Raw genomic sequence first — 15,607 nt, 5'->3', positions numbered from 1 at the left:
AATGTCCTATTAATTTACTGGGGCAGCTAGGTGGCACAGTGGATAGAGTACTGTGCCTGGAGTCAGAAAGACTCATATTCCTGAGTTCAAATTCAGCCTCAGACACTTCCTAGCTGTGTGACCCTGTTTACCTCAGTTTCCTTGATTGTAAAATGAGCTGGCAAAGGAAATGGTGAACCACTCTAGTATCTTTACCAAGAAAACCCCCAAATTGTAGTCAGGAAGAATTGGATGCCACTGAAAATGACTGAACAACAACAACAAAGTAATTTATTAATGAACTCTTAAAGCCTCTGCCAAATTCTTAAATCCAGTATCTCATCATGGAGTGGAGGAGCTGCTGGCTTCTTAAAGAATATTCCAGTAGAATTAAAGTTTGGCAAAGATTCATCAAGCTGTAGAGCAACTGAGTGTGATCTCAGGGAGAACTGATATGTCTGTTATTTTAGGGGTTTCATCCTGCAAAGAGGCTGTAATCGCTAATTGACAGATTTATTTTGACTTCAGCAATTAATGGTAGCTGCTAACTAAGGTTTAGAGGCTTATAGATCTACAGCTGGAAGGCATCTCAAAGGTCATCTAGTCCAAGTCCCCCTCATTGTACAGAGAAGGAAACTGAAGCCCAGAAAGGTTATGACTTGCCCAAAGTCACACAGACAAGGAAGCATTAGAAGTAGGATTTGAATTCAGACCCTCTGACTCGTAACACCTTATGCTCTCCACTCCACTCCTTCTCAAATCATTTCCCGTCCAGGAATCGCTTAACTTAATTGGTATAGGAAGCACCACAACAATGAAATCAAAGATCTTTGAAGTACTGAAGAATTAAACTCTATAAATTTAGGTCCTTGATCTTCACAAAGTATGGTTAATGTGATGGGGATGCACTGTCTTTGTTGATTGATCCAGAGATTAGTGCTCTAATATCATTTAACCAATTAATATTGATTAGCTTTTGCAAAGAACTATTTACTGAAATAATATTTATTACAGAGCAGCTAGGTGGCACAGTAGATAGAATGCTTCAAGTCAGGAACATTAATTTTCCTGAGCTTAAATATGGCATCAAACACTTACTAGCTGTGTGACCCCGGGCAAGTCACTTTACACTGTTTGCCTCAGTTTCCTCATCTGTAAAATGAGCTGGAGAAGGAAATGGCAAACCACCCCATCTTTGCCAAGAAAACCATAGATGAGATCACAAAGAGTTGGACACGAGTGAAACAACTGAACCACAGAGATTTACTGAAAAGATCCAGCAAGACTTGAAGTACAAAACACACATCTCCTGTCCAAAATGAATTTGGGGAGGGTATAGTTTGCCCTGAGAGAATGGGTTAAAATTGAAAGCATTTGCCACAAAGCATTCATCCCTAACACATTCATTGTCTAATGCAGCATAGAAAGTGTATAACTTGGCCTGTGACCACAGCAGGCCATATAACTCTGGGTCAGCCTACTCCTGGGCTGACTCAAGCAGATCAGTCCTCAGGGCTATGTGGAGCTTCACGCAGCTTAGCTGCTGGTGAACTTTGTTGTGGACCCTAGTTTCTGATCCTTTCGAGATCACATAATGTTGTTCTGTTTTTGATTTTCCTTTATCTTTGTTGTTCATTGTTCAGTCACAGTCTGACTCTTCTTGACCCCATAGACCATACAGTCCATGGGGTTTTCTTGGCATAATGAATGTAAAGACATATGGAAAGATCTTTAAGAAATAATGCAAAACAATAGAAACATAACACAGAAAAGGGAATTTACATTCCTGCCATATAAGAAGAAAAGTGAATGGGAATGAATGGATGGGGGGAATTGTTAATAGGGAATATAATACTAAGGAGGTAATAATCACGAGCAAAACAAGCTTCTTGATCCTAAAGAGAGAATTAAGTGATTTGCCATTTCCTTTTCTAGTCTATTAATGCAAGTAGAAGTTAATGGACTTACCCAAAGTCACACAGCTAGTAAGTGTGTACAGGCAAGAATAGTCATAACAAGCATAGGGAGAGTAGGTCATTGGTTCTGGTACCACCTTTGTCAGCAGTAAGAGGGCTATGTTCTTTTGGTTTCACTAGAATTGGAGCTCCTTGAGAGCGTGGACTGTCTTATTTTTCTATTTGCATCTATAGTGGTTAGCATAGTGCTTTGTACTTAGTAATGTAAAATGCTCTTTTTATTTTATTAATTCATTTATTCATTCATATCCTTTAAGCCACCTATATATTGAGGAATGGTTTTTGCTCTTACACATCACTATTAGTTGCCTGTAAATTGTGAACAGGAGACCCTTATCAGAGATATTAGATGCAAAGATTTTTTTTTTAGTATACCACCTCTTCTTATCCTCCTTGCATTAATTTTATTCATCAAAATCAATTTAATATAACTGAAATCCTTTATTTTGTTACTTTTAATCATTCTTATCATTTGTTTCATTAACAGTTCAGTCCCTACTTATAACTATAAAGAGTATATGATGTGTCATGCTTCTAATTTTTTATGGTATGATCTTTAATATTTGGGTAACCTATCCATTTTGAATTTATTCTATTAAATAGTATCTGATGTTGGTCTAAACTTAGTTTCTGTCAGAATGCTTTCCAGATTTCCTATTTATTATTGTCAAATAGGGTGTGCTTTCCCAAGTAATTTTTGCTTTTGAGTTTATTGAAAACTGGGTTATTGGTTTCAGTTATTTCTCATTTTTTTATGTATAATCTGTTCTAGTGAACTACTTTCATATTTTTAACTAGTATAAATTATTTTGATGATTCTTGCTTTATAATATAGTGTAAGGCCTTTTTCATCATTTTCCATAATATTCTATGTTATTTTGTTCCACCAATGAATTTTGTTATTATTTTGTTTAGCTCCATAAAGTATCCCTTTGGTAGTTTGTTTGATATAGCTTTTAGCCAGTAACTTAATGTCCATAATATTATACTTGCTTAATATTCTTATGTTTTTAGTGTTTGGGATGTTTGCAAGTTGAATATTCTGCTTATGCCTAGGGCTTGGGGTCTGTTTCTGTCTGTTCATTGATCAGAATTCTGAAGTCTTTTGAAATTGCTTTTTATTATAATATTGTTGTCTTTGTATACATTGTTTTCCTGGTTTTGTTCATTATACTATGCATTAGTTCATATGCCCAGGATTCTCTACAGCCATCTTTGATCATTTTTTACACAGTAATAATATTTTATTGCATTGATATGCCACCATTTATTCAATCATTCTACAATTGTCTAAGAGGCAATATAAGGCACCCCCTAAATCCTAGTTCTTTGCTTTTATTTTTTCCACTTTTAATTCTCTCTTTAGGATCAAGAAGCTTGTCTTGCTCGTGATTATTACCTCCTTAGTATTATATTCCCTATTAACAATTCCCCCCATCCATTCATTCCCATTCACTTTTCTTCTTATATGGCAGGAGGGTAAATTCCCTTTTCTGTGTTATGTTTCTATTGTTTTGCATTATTTCTTAAAGATCTTTCCATATATCTTTACATTCATCATACTTCAAACATAGTAGTCCAGTACATTTGTAGTATAATGTATTTAATTTATTGTTGGATTGCCATTTAAACACCTTCCTTTTTTTTAATACAAATAATGTTGTTATGAAAATGTTGGAACAAATATACCTTCATGTTCGTTTTCTAATACTCAGGAGATTATCACAAAAATGGAATTATTGGGGTGAAAGTGTGATTATTCATGTAGCTTTTAGTGTACATTGAAAAAAAATCATCTCAGAAAATATTCTGCAAGTTTGTGATTCCATCATCAGTGAATAATAAGTTTCTTTTACCACAATGCCACTAAAATTGTTTTATTTTTTAAGACATATTTTGTCAATTTTATGGGTATAAGGTTATTACATTTTGTTTGAAATTATCCACTATCCCATACTGTTTTAATTTCTCTCTTACTATTTTTTGAGATTGAGTGTATTTTCATTTTGAGATTGAGATTTAGCATATTTTAGAGTGAATATCAATAATTTGTGTTACCTTTCTTGAAAACTGATTTTCATGTACTTTGGCTATTTATCCATCATGCACTTGGAATCATCTTTATAAAATTTCAATGAGCCATATTTATATTCCCAAAATTCATCTTTAATATTAATTAGTTTTTTGTTGTAGAGAATTTTTTTTTTAAATTTAAATGCATCTTTTCTGTTTCTAATAGTTCAGTTACCTCCCCTCCCCAATTTAAAGTATTCCATTTTCTTCTCTATTTTTATATTTCGCTTAGGTTTAATTTAATTTAACAAACACTTATTGAATAACTGCCTTGTGCCAACACTGGTTCTGAGTGCTAGGGAATTGAAAGACAAAACAAAATTGTCCTTACTGCAGAGGAGTTTAAGTTTTTAGTAGAGGTGCCAGAGAAACATACAGTAGAAATTCACTGAGGTAGATGATATGAGAACTGAAGCTAAATACATTTTCTGCTAAATTGACAACTAGTTTCCCAAGATTATTTTTTAAATAATTTGTCCTTTCCCCACTTTTTTTTCCTATAAGTTTATTAAACATACTAGTGTATCTTTTAAATTCCATTGACTTGTTTCTTTGTCCTTTGCTCACCACCAGATAGGTTTGGTGTTTTTTCTAAAATGTTTTAAAGTCTGAGAGAGCAAGGCTACCTTCAACAATTATTTCGTTGTTTAGTTCACCCTTTGATATTTTTGCCTGTTTGTTTTCTCATCTGTAAAAATTAGGTTTTAAATCTATGATCTTATGACTAATACAAATTTTATTATGTTTTTATTCATTTCTATAAAGAAATTTCTAAGTATTTTGATTGGATTTCCAACAATTATATAAATCAGTATAGAAAATTTGCCATTTTCACCATATTAATTTGACTTACCATGATCTTGAGCAGCTAGGTGGCACATTGAATCGAGAGCCAGGCTGGAGTCAGGAAAATTTGAATTCAAATCTGAACCTGAACAAGTCACTTCACCTTGTTTGCTTCAGTTTCCTCATCTGTAAAATGAGCTGGAGAAGGAAATGGCAAACCACTCCAGTATCTTTGCCAAGGAAACCAAATAGAGTCAGTGAGAAAGAGTTGGACGTGACTGAAACAATTGAACAAGAGCAACATCCATGATCAGAAATGTTCTTCCAATTATTCATGTCTTCCTTTCTTTCAGTGATTATTAGTCATTCTTATTTCCTGTGTATTTCTAGGTAGGTTAATTTCTAAATATTTTATGTGTTTGTACACAACTAGATTATTGACCTTCTACATTCTGGATCTTCTCCTCTAAATAGCATAGGAATTTGTGTTTTATATTACTCCATTTGAAAGGAAACCTAAGAGGAGAGATTGCTACAATTGTATTTTGATTGATTTTGTGATTATCCTTACTAAAATGAAAATGTGTCTTCTCTATGAGGTAAAAATTTTTAACTAAGAAATCTGTTAAAGGAAATCTCGTGGCTTTATTCCCATTGTTATTTTTGTTGGTAGTTCACTGCCTGTGTTGCAGGAATGGCATTTGGAGGACTTGTGCCAGTAGATGGTTCTGACCAGGTACCATAGAACACTACCAGTTAGCTGGGTCAATATAGTTGTAGATGTAACATTATACATAACTATTAAGAGTTTTCCTTCACTGGCAGTTATTATCTCAAGAGAACTGACCCTTTGGCTTGCTCTACCATACATTGACTTACTCTCGAAAATACTAACTATATGGTGTGTAGGCAGCCCTGGCAGTTCTCTTCTCCTTAATTGGCCCTTCCTTCCTAGAAGGGTTGATGTCTAGCCTCTCTCTTCCTTTGTCTTCTCTCTAGAGGTAGAGCTATGGGGTACTGGATCCAGTTGGGGTTGTTCTGTTAGTGATATCTGGGACCACATAGCTAGAGAGTTTCTGAGAAGGATTTGAATTCAGAGTCTTCCTGACTCCAAGCCTAGCACTCTGTCCACTGTGACAATTGTTTATCATTCCTTTCAGTTGTGAACAACTCTTCAACACTCCATTTGGCATTTTTCTTGGCAAAGATGCTGGAGTGGTTTGTCATTTCCTTCTTCAGCTCATTTTGCAGATGAGGAAATTGAGGCAAACAGGGTTAAGTGACTTGCCCAGGGTCATATCTGTCTGAGGACAGATTTGAACTCAAGAAGATGAGTTTTCTTGCCTCCAGGCTCAGCACTTTATTCACTGAACCACCTAGCTGCCACTGTGACAATAGGGAATGTCTAAACCATTAAAGGGTTAAAGAAAGTAAATTTCTAGGGGAGCACTGAATAGTTTTTTTTTTAAAGGAGGCAGTAGGCCAAATAAGTTTAGGAACCTCTGTGCTAAACAAAAAAGTGGTATGGAATAATATTGTGTCAAAAGAAAAGATGAAACGGACAGTGTCAGAGGAAACTAGGGAGAACTCCATGAACTAACTGATGGTAGAGTGAAGTGAGCAAAACTAGGAAAATAATTTATAAAATGATAACACTATAGAGAAAAATTTAGAACTCAAGACAAAGATAAACCACAAGTCAAGGATTAAGATGAAATATACCACTCACCTCCTGACAGAGAGGTAATTAATTGAAAAACAAAACAAAACAGAAAGAGAAATACATTTTTTGCCAGCCTATGCATCTATGTATCAAGGCCTGTGATTTTCATGTTTCTTTGTTGTTGTTATTGTTTCAAACTTGTTCACTGCTGGGTTGTTGGAGGAGGATCGTGGGAGGGAGAGATTAATTTGAAAAATGCTTGTAAGTTGAAAAAATGAAACTAAAAATAATCTATTTTCATGAATTAAGAGTACTGGACTTTGAGTCAGAAGGACATGGGTACAAATCCCATCTCTAGACACTATGTGACATAGGGCAGGTGACTTAGTCTTACTAAATCCCAGTTTCCTCAACTGTCAAATGGAGATAATAATAGCACTTCCTTCACAGTGTTGTGAGAATTGGGTGAGATAATTTATGCAAAACACTGTGCAACCTTTAAAGATCCACAAAAATTCTAGCTGTTATTGTTTGAGAAGAGCATGAATAGTGATTAGAATGCTAGATTTGGAGTCAGGAGGACCTTCATCAAAGCCCAATCCTCTAATACTTACTAGCTGTGTAACATCAGGCAACTCACTTAACTACCCTCAGCCTCTGATTCCTGATTTGTAAAATGGGCGCAATCATAGGCATATCACTTACCTCACAATGTCCTTTGAGGATCATATAAAACAATATTTGTAAAGCACTTTGGAAACAATAAAGCACTATGTAAATGTCAAAATTTTATTATTTTTTTTATTATTATTACTTTTCACTTCTGCAGGTGTTACCAGTGTTTGACTTAAAGAAATCCTAGAGAGTTGCCTGAGGCATTTAGAAGTTAAATGATTTGCCCAGGTTCACATGGGTAGTAAATGTCAGAAGCCAAATTTGAGTTTGGGTCTCCCTGATTCCAACCCAGTACTCTAGCCACTGCATGACATCATCACTTTAGCAGATATATGTGCTAATTCTTCCTGGTTACATGTCAGGACTTCATTTTAATTTTATCTTCTTCCTCAGGTGTCTTTGTTTTGACTCAGATCATTAACTGGTTCCGGACAATACCTCTGACTTTTAAAGATCAGTTCATCATTGCCTACGGAGGATTACGAGGAGCCATCTGTTTTGCTTTGGTCTTCCTGCTTCCTGCCGCAGTATTTCCCAGAAAGAAACTGTTCATTACAGCTGCCATTGTGGTCATATTCTTCACAGTTTTCATTCAGGTGAGCACAGTCCTTACACCTCAAAGATTTTGTTTCTCCTACTCCATTTTGAAGAAACAAGATCTTTTGGCCCATCCAAGTAAAACCCTTTCATGGAAGGTCAAAAGGACTTGTATTCTCAGCACACTATGCCTTTAATATGACAGAAAGTGTTGAATCCTTGTGAAGTACTTAAAGGTACAAGGGAAAGTAATAGTTCTCATTTCCATTTCCATCTTTGAGTTAATCATTGGTTTAGAGGGGCCAAATTTGTGTACTTGATAAAGTAATCACTTCAGTGATGGTAGGAACAGAGTAGAACCTTGCAACCTATGACTGTTCTTGCTGTTGATACTTCTTCTTTGGTTCTATAGCTTATTAGGTTTTCATTGAATATTATGCCCTTTAGAAAGTTATTTGACCTAAGCTAGCTGCTTAGCAATCCCTCATCTAGAAAATAGGGATGACTGAATACATTTTTAACACCAGACTTCAAACACTTTAAGCTGAATTCAATTATTTAAACATTCTTCCTTCTTTTCACCCTCCTGCACATGATGGGCATAGTAGGCTATTCTAAAATTGTACCCTGGACGCTCCACTGTGACTTTGCGTAGGTAGGCCCTGTACCTTTAATGACTGCATTATTTCCTAGTTACTTGCAGTTACTCAAACAAGGTAATTTGCTTCCTGTGTCTGTGCCTTAGTACTAGCTATCCTCTGTGTCTGAAATGCTCTGCCTTCTCATTTCAGCCTCTTAGTTACCTTTGCCTCCTTCAAAACTTGGCTCAAATTCCATTTTCTCCAGGAGGCCCTTCTCAGTTCTCATAAATGTGAATGCCTTCCCTTTTAGATTACTTTCAATCTGCTGTGTATAGACCTTTTATGTATCCAGGAATTTACAAAAATGTGAGCTCCATAAGGGCAAGGACTGTTTTTTGACTTTCTTTGTGTCCTGGTACTTAGCACAGTGCCTGGCATTTAGTCAACTCTTAAGAAAGGCTTTCACTGACTGACTAATGTCATTAGCTTTCCTATATGGTTTTGATTTTCCTTTGGTACTCAGGAATGTTCTTGTCTATGTACTTTTTTGGATATAGAGGGAAAACAACTCTCCTCCAAGCTCACTGTTATTCTGAGAATACCATAATGGGAAAGACCAGTCTGAATGACTACTACCAGTAGATTATTCAATTCAGAAAACATTTATTGAATGCCAATGATATGCTAGGCACAGTGCTAGACACTAGGGATAGAAAGACAAAAATGGAGGCCATCCCTGCCCTCACAGAGCTTATATTCTACTGGAGGGAAACAATATATTCACAAGTATGTAAATATGAAATAAATGATGTTGGGGAGGAGGATTAACAATTGAGGAATCAGGAAAGATGTTTTATTGGTGATGGGACTTGAGCTGAGGCATGAAGGGAGTAAGGGATTCAAAAAGGTAGAGATGATGATAGAGAGCATTCTAGACATTGGGTTAGGACAGCCTTCACAAAGATATGGAAACAGGAGAGTGAATCTTATATACAAGGAATAGAAAATAGGCCAGTGTGGACATGTGAGGAGGAATAATGGTTAATCAACCTGGAAAGATTGACTAGAGCCAAAATACGCAGTCTTTAAAAACCAGAGAAGTTGGTATTTCATCATGATTGGTTGTTGTCCACTGTTCTTGAAGAGGACCAAAATGACATCACTGTGTTGGAGTCAAGTTAGAGTGTGGCTGACTGTGGTTGATCAGACCATATGAGCTGGGAAGGCTCTACCACAGATTGAGTGCAAATAGTCCCTGTGAACACTTGGGGTGGAGTCTCTAAATTCATGATCTCCAGTTTCTTGTGAGCTACTTCACTTCTGCTTTACTCACAGAGCACAGCACCTTCATTGATGAGCGCACGCCATGCTGGGTGGTCCTGTGCCAGTATCTCCCATGTCATGCAATCAAATCCAAAGTTCTTCAGAGAGCCCTTGAGAGTTTGCAACAGTAGAGCAGAAAAGGAGTGGGGAAAGAGTCCTTGGCCATTTTTTTAACCAATTATTCTTGTTAACCAGATGCTAAGCTGACTTGTTTCTAATTGTTCATTTAGAAAAAAAAAGACTTGGCAGCATTTTTATTTCTAGTATCTATACTCCTAGCTTTACTCTTATAGGTCTTCTGGACTAAACAACAAAAACAATTATGAAAATATACATAAAATTTTTATATATGTATGTGTGTGTATATATGTGTGTGTATATATGTGTGTATGTATATATACATATGTGTGTATACACACATGTTGTGTGTGTGTGTGTGTGTGTGTGTTGTGTAATGTTTTTTCCAGTACAGACAGTATGCTGTCATGAATAGAATGTTGGGTTTGTAGTCAGGAATGCCTGGGTTCTGACTTAACCCTTCTAGGCCTTGGTTTCCTCATCTCTCAAATGAGAGAGATGGTCTAAATAAGCTCTGAAGTCCTTGTTAGTTCTAAATTTATGACACTATTAGTGCTGCCAAGAGCCTCTGAATTGCAGCAATGTGAGAAAAAGCCTTGCTTGCCCCACACTGGTGATAGCTCTATAAGAAGACAGTTACCTACCTAAAATAAATCCAGCCATTCAGCTACACCTGCCTTGATGCAAGGGTGTAGATTAAGTTCTTTGCAGAGCAGTATTGCCTTAAGTCCATGAGAGATGACTGCTCTGACTACTGACTTCCCTGGCTTCCTTTCAGTGCCAACGAAAATCCCACTTTCTACAGGAAGCCTTCCTAATCTCTCTTAATTCCAATGCTTTTCCTTTTTTCCTATTTGTCTTGTATATAGCTTTCTTTGTATGTATTTGTTTGTATGTTGTCTCCGCCACTAGATTTTAAGTTCCTTGGGGTCAGCGATTGTCTCTTGCCTCTTTTTTGTATCCCCAGCACTTAGCACAGGGCCTGGTACATAGGAGGTGCTTAATAAATGTTTACGGGGGGGGCAGCTAGGTGGTGCAGAGGATAGAGCACCGGCCCTGAAGTCAAGAGGACCTGAGTTCAAATCTGGCCTCAGACCAAACACTTGACGCTTACTAGCTGTGTGACCCTGGGCAAGTCACTTAACCCCAACTGCCTAAAAAAAAACACAGAAAAAAAATGTTAATGATTGATTGTTCTCTTTCTTCCCCAAGACACAGCACCTTTTTCACTACAGTAATAGAGATGCTTTTTAACTATATTGCTTACTAGAGCAGTTCTTACCACCTCCTTCTGCTCTTTCACCTTCCTCTTCTGCCTCTTCCCAATACTTGGTGGTGGTGGTGGTGGTGGTGGTGGTGGAAATCTGTGCACCTTATATGTATATTCTTTGGGAGACATCTCTTCCTGTTAGTATAAATAAATAATTGAGGCACAAAGAGAGGGCAGCCTGCCAGAATGTACTTAATGGGTTACAAATATACCAGAAATTATAAATTATACATCTGTGCATAAAATTCTGTCCTCTGTGCAGTAATGCTACCTATTTGTATTTGAGTGGCTCCTTTTTCCTGATGAAACTTTCATCAACACTTTTTTTCCTCTTTCCCTTTGCTTCATTCCAGTGTTTTGAGTGGAACAAATTGCTTCATCCCAAATACTGAGTTAGCAATGTTTTCTGAAAAGAACCCCATGTGAAACATGTGTTTATCCCTGATACCAGAAGTTCTAATGAGGAATTTAATATCGGATTGTGTTGAAGATGAGAGAAGGCAGTCTTTTCTTGATAGGATATAAGCCCCATTATGTCAAAAATAGAATGATCATTATACAATATTTGATGACTAATCAACCCAGATTCCCTCTGACTTGTACATTTCCTTTCCTTTAAATAGTGCTGACTGGGAATGTAACTTAGTGTCTTAAACATTACATTTCTTACTGCATAAAATAGTCTTGACTGCATGTTTTTATTTCATTTAAAGTTGTAACTAGTATTGGTTAAAGTCCAATATTAAATAAAAATGTTACAGAAAAGAAAACGCCAAATGGGTAATCTTCAGATATGGTCTTCCAGTTGTTTAGGGGGTAGGGGGAAAGTAGTTTTCATTCGTTCATTAGTCATTATTTGTAGTGAGAAAAACATAGCTAAGGAAGATACAAAAATAAGAGTAGAAAATAAGGACTAAGAGGGCAAGAAGATAAATTTCATAGAAACGTATTATAAGATGGACCATAGAGGTCATTCAGGCCACCCTTCAAACCAATGAAGAAATCCCTTTAGTAATGTCCCTGAGATAATCATACAACCTCTTTTTGGGCATTTACAGTGACAAGGAACTCACTATTTTTCAAAGAATCCTATTCTTTTTAGAAGCAATTCTGAATGTTAGAAACTTATTCCTTATTTTGAGCCGAAATGTGTTTTAGGTACTACTTTTCCATTGGTCCTAATTTGATCCATAGAATAAGCTTTCACTCTTTTCCCATGGCAAATATTGGAAAATGTTAATTATGCCTTTTCTTTTCCTACTATCTATGCAGATATTTTCTTCTTGAAGTTTTATAGCTCAAGTTTCCTCAACCATTCTTCACATGACTCTGCATCCTATTTGTCCTCTTCCAGAAACACTTCAGAGGATCAGTCAACATCCCTAAAATGTGGTGCCTAGAACTGAATGCAACACTGAAAAAGGGGAAGTCCATTTGTACTCAACAGGGTTCAAATCTTGGCTGAGCCATGAAAAAGCTATGCAAATATGGCTAAGCTGTTTAACTTCTTTGGGCCTCAGCTTGCTCATCTGAGAAGGACTGGATGACCTCTGAGGTCCCTCCTGCCTCTAAATCTGTGATCCTAATATGGTCTAATGAGCAATGTGTGACCAGCACTGACCTTGAGCTGGGCATTCTACAGTATTTCTTTTAATGTGGTCTAAAAGTTTATTAGCTTTTAAAAGTCATACCCACATTATTGGCTTATGTTGAGTTTGTGAGTAACAGTCAATCTTGTCAATAAATCAAAAAACATTTATTAAGACTCAGTTGTGAGCCAGACACTGTGCCAAGTGCTGAGAATACAAAATGGGGCAAAGGACAACCCCTGCCCTCAAGGAGCTTACACTCTAATTATAATCTAACATGCCTGAATCTTGTTTTTCACGTGATATTTTGATACTCAGTGCAGAAACTTCATCAATTCACTTGCATTAAATAATTATGATTTCATTCTGTTATTAACACAAAAGATTTTTTAATTTTATTTTAATGACTGTTTTGCTGTTGCTGGTGTTAACAAATATGATTGTTTTTATTTTACTTTTATTTCAACCACTCAATATTTTAAGTAACCTGGTTTTAAATGTACAAATCCATTTTTGTCTTTGTTGTTGTTCATTTGTTTCAGTTGTGTCTGACTCTTTGTGATCCCTTATGGGGTTTTCTTGACAAAGATAATGGAATGTTTTGCCATTTTCTTATCCAGCTCATTTTACAGATGAGGAAATGAGGCAAACAGGGTTAAGTGACTTGCCAAGGGTCACACACCTAGTAAGTATCTGAGGCCAGATTTGAACTGAGGAAGATGAGTCTTTCTGACTTTCAGGCCTGGCGTTATATTAACAGTGCCGCTTAGCTGCGTGAGTGTGAGTGTGTGTGTGTGTGTGTGTGTGTGTGTGTGTGTATGGGTGGATGCACGTGCATGTATATACATATGCACATACATATATACACATATACATATTATATATATTCATATTCTCTCTATGATCAAGTGTATGATATATGGAACTTTTTGGAAAACTTATAAATGTTAATCACGCCCATTTCTTTTCATAGATGACCACATGTTTTCAGGTTCATCTGGTGCAGTTGGCATCAATTTGGCAGTTTTTTCTTTCTTTCCTTCCAAGTTAGAAGCTAAAACTTTTTAAAAGTGTTAACAAAAAGAAATTAAAAACATCTTCATTTTAGTATTGTGGTTTTCTCTTTTCATTTACATTATTGGGTGGGGCGGGCCATGGGAACTTAATCCAACTGCAATTGAAACCTCTCCTTCCTATTTCCTTAATTCTATGCAGTGGGGATTACCATTAGGAGTTCCATTCATGCTGCCAGTATACAATAATAGGTGGGAATTTAACTCATTCTTTGTAGGATGGTATTTTAGAACATGTGAGTAAACGCCAGAGAGTTTCTCAATCAAGTTACAAGGATTATCAACCTTACTTTTTAAAGTCTTCATCTATAGCTATCTAAAAAGAAAAGAAAAAGTTAAGGTAAAATCATATGGTTCTAAGCAACATTCCATCTTAGGTTTCCCCAGATTTTGTCCCTGAGCTCCTGAGCCTCTACATCAGTCTCAGGGAAACTTAACTGCCACAAAATATAGGAAGACCAAAAGCTGGCTTTAGAAATTAATAGCCAAAAATATTTTAGAGAATTGTAGAAGGAGAATTTCTTTTTTAAAAAAATCATTAAATAACTAATTTAAAGAATGATACAGATAATTCAAAGGATGAAAAATTTAGGGTAAACAATTATTTTTAGTAAATAGAATTTTTAAATGGGCATGTATAAACAATTTAATAATAATAGCTAAATTTTATGTAGAATTTTAAAGATTATAAAGTATTTTATGTCATTTGAATCACCTAGCAACCCTTTTAAATATTTATTAATCTCCTATAAATGTGGATACTGAGCCTCAGTGAGGTTAAGTGACTTATTCATGGTCACACAGTTATGGGGACAGATTCAAATTCATGTCTTTTCTAACTCCAACCCAGCCTTCTTCTCACTCTTTTACAGTGCTTCTTCAGAACATTAGTGAGATTTATTATCAATAATCCTGATTTCTTACATTGCATTAATATCTATAAATGCACCAATAAACTAAAATTGTGTAGAACATGGATATGGACCAATTGTTGTTATTCAGTAGCTTCTGACTAGTCATGACACCATGGACCATATGGTCTGTGGGATTTTCTTGGCAAAGATAGTGGAGTGGTTTGTCATTTCCTTCTCCCGTGCATTAAGGCAAACAGAGGTTCAGTGACTTTCCCAGGGTCACACAGCTAATAGGTGTCTTCGGCCAGATTTGTATTCAAGTCTTCCTGACTCCAGACACAGAACTCTGTCCACCGAGCCATCTATTGCCTCTAAAATCTTCTTTCTTGACAAAAGATGGAATCGAACCAGGAACCTTTAGATCTTTAGTCTAACACTCTTCCGACTGAGCTCTCTCAGCAATATGGACCAGATATTACACTATATTGGCTTAGCCCCCAAATATCATTGACAGCCTTCTCACTGCGTGAGGTGGATTTTAATGGAAACAAACAGTTGATAAAGGTTCCAATGGGCATACATGTTCTTATTTTTAACATGTAATTAGACTTGATATATGAAAGTTATGGAAAAATGTAATGTAAACATCTGACAGTTCTTCACAGAATGAAAAGTAATATTAGTTTAATGAAAACATAATTAATGAAGGTGATATGATTCCACAATCAAACACATTCATGTCTATGTATATATAAATGTATAATTTGAAATACCTGCATTAATAGAAGAAATTATTTAACATCCTGACCTCATGCAACAGTGAGGAGGTTGTCAATGATATTTGGAGGCTAAGCCAATAGAACAGAACAGAAATTCTGGGGTCAGTGAAAAACTACCTAACATATGAAGGCCAGCTTAAGTACATTCGCCCAGAATTAGCACTAGAAGACTGGTCATTAAACAGTGGAATTTTTCTTGCAAAAGCATTAAGAAACAACAGGGGGATGAAATTACAAATATTTTGAAATATTAAAGTGTCAGACTTGAATAAAGATTGAATAGAAGGTGCCTCTCATATCAGACTTGATCAGAATCGGTTAGCTCCTTTGAAAGATCTTCTGGAACAGACTGGCAAATGCCAAAAGCCAAG

General features: G+C 36.1%; 1 protein-coding gene across 1 annotated transcript in view; it reads left to right on the top strand.

Annotated features, from left to right (window-relative positions):
* The window catches only part of SLC9A2 (solute carrier family 9 member A2), a 108,420-nt gene that overhangs the window by 61,150 nt on the left and 31,663 nt on the right, over positions 1–15,607 (top strand). The window contains 1 exon segment of the mRNA XM_020987895.2: positions 7,546–7,748. Within this exon segment, the coding sequence (XP_020843554.2) occupies positions 7,546–7,748 (203 nt within the window).

Source organism: Phascolarctos cinereus, unplaced genomic scaffold, assembly GCF_003287225.1.
Source record: "Phascolarctos cinereus isolate Bilbo 61053 unplaced genomic scaffold, phaCin_HiC Scaffold_7;HRSCAF=346, whole genome shotgun sequence".
Taxonomy (NCBI): domain Eukaryota; kingdom Metazoa; phylum Chordata; class Mammalia; order Diprotodontia; family Phascolarctidae; genus Phascolarctos; species Phascolarctos cinereus.
This window is presented reverse-complemented; position numbering and strand designations above follow the sequence as displayed.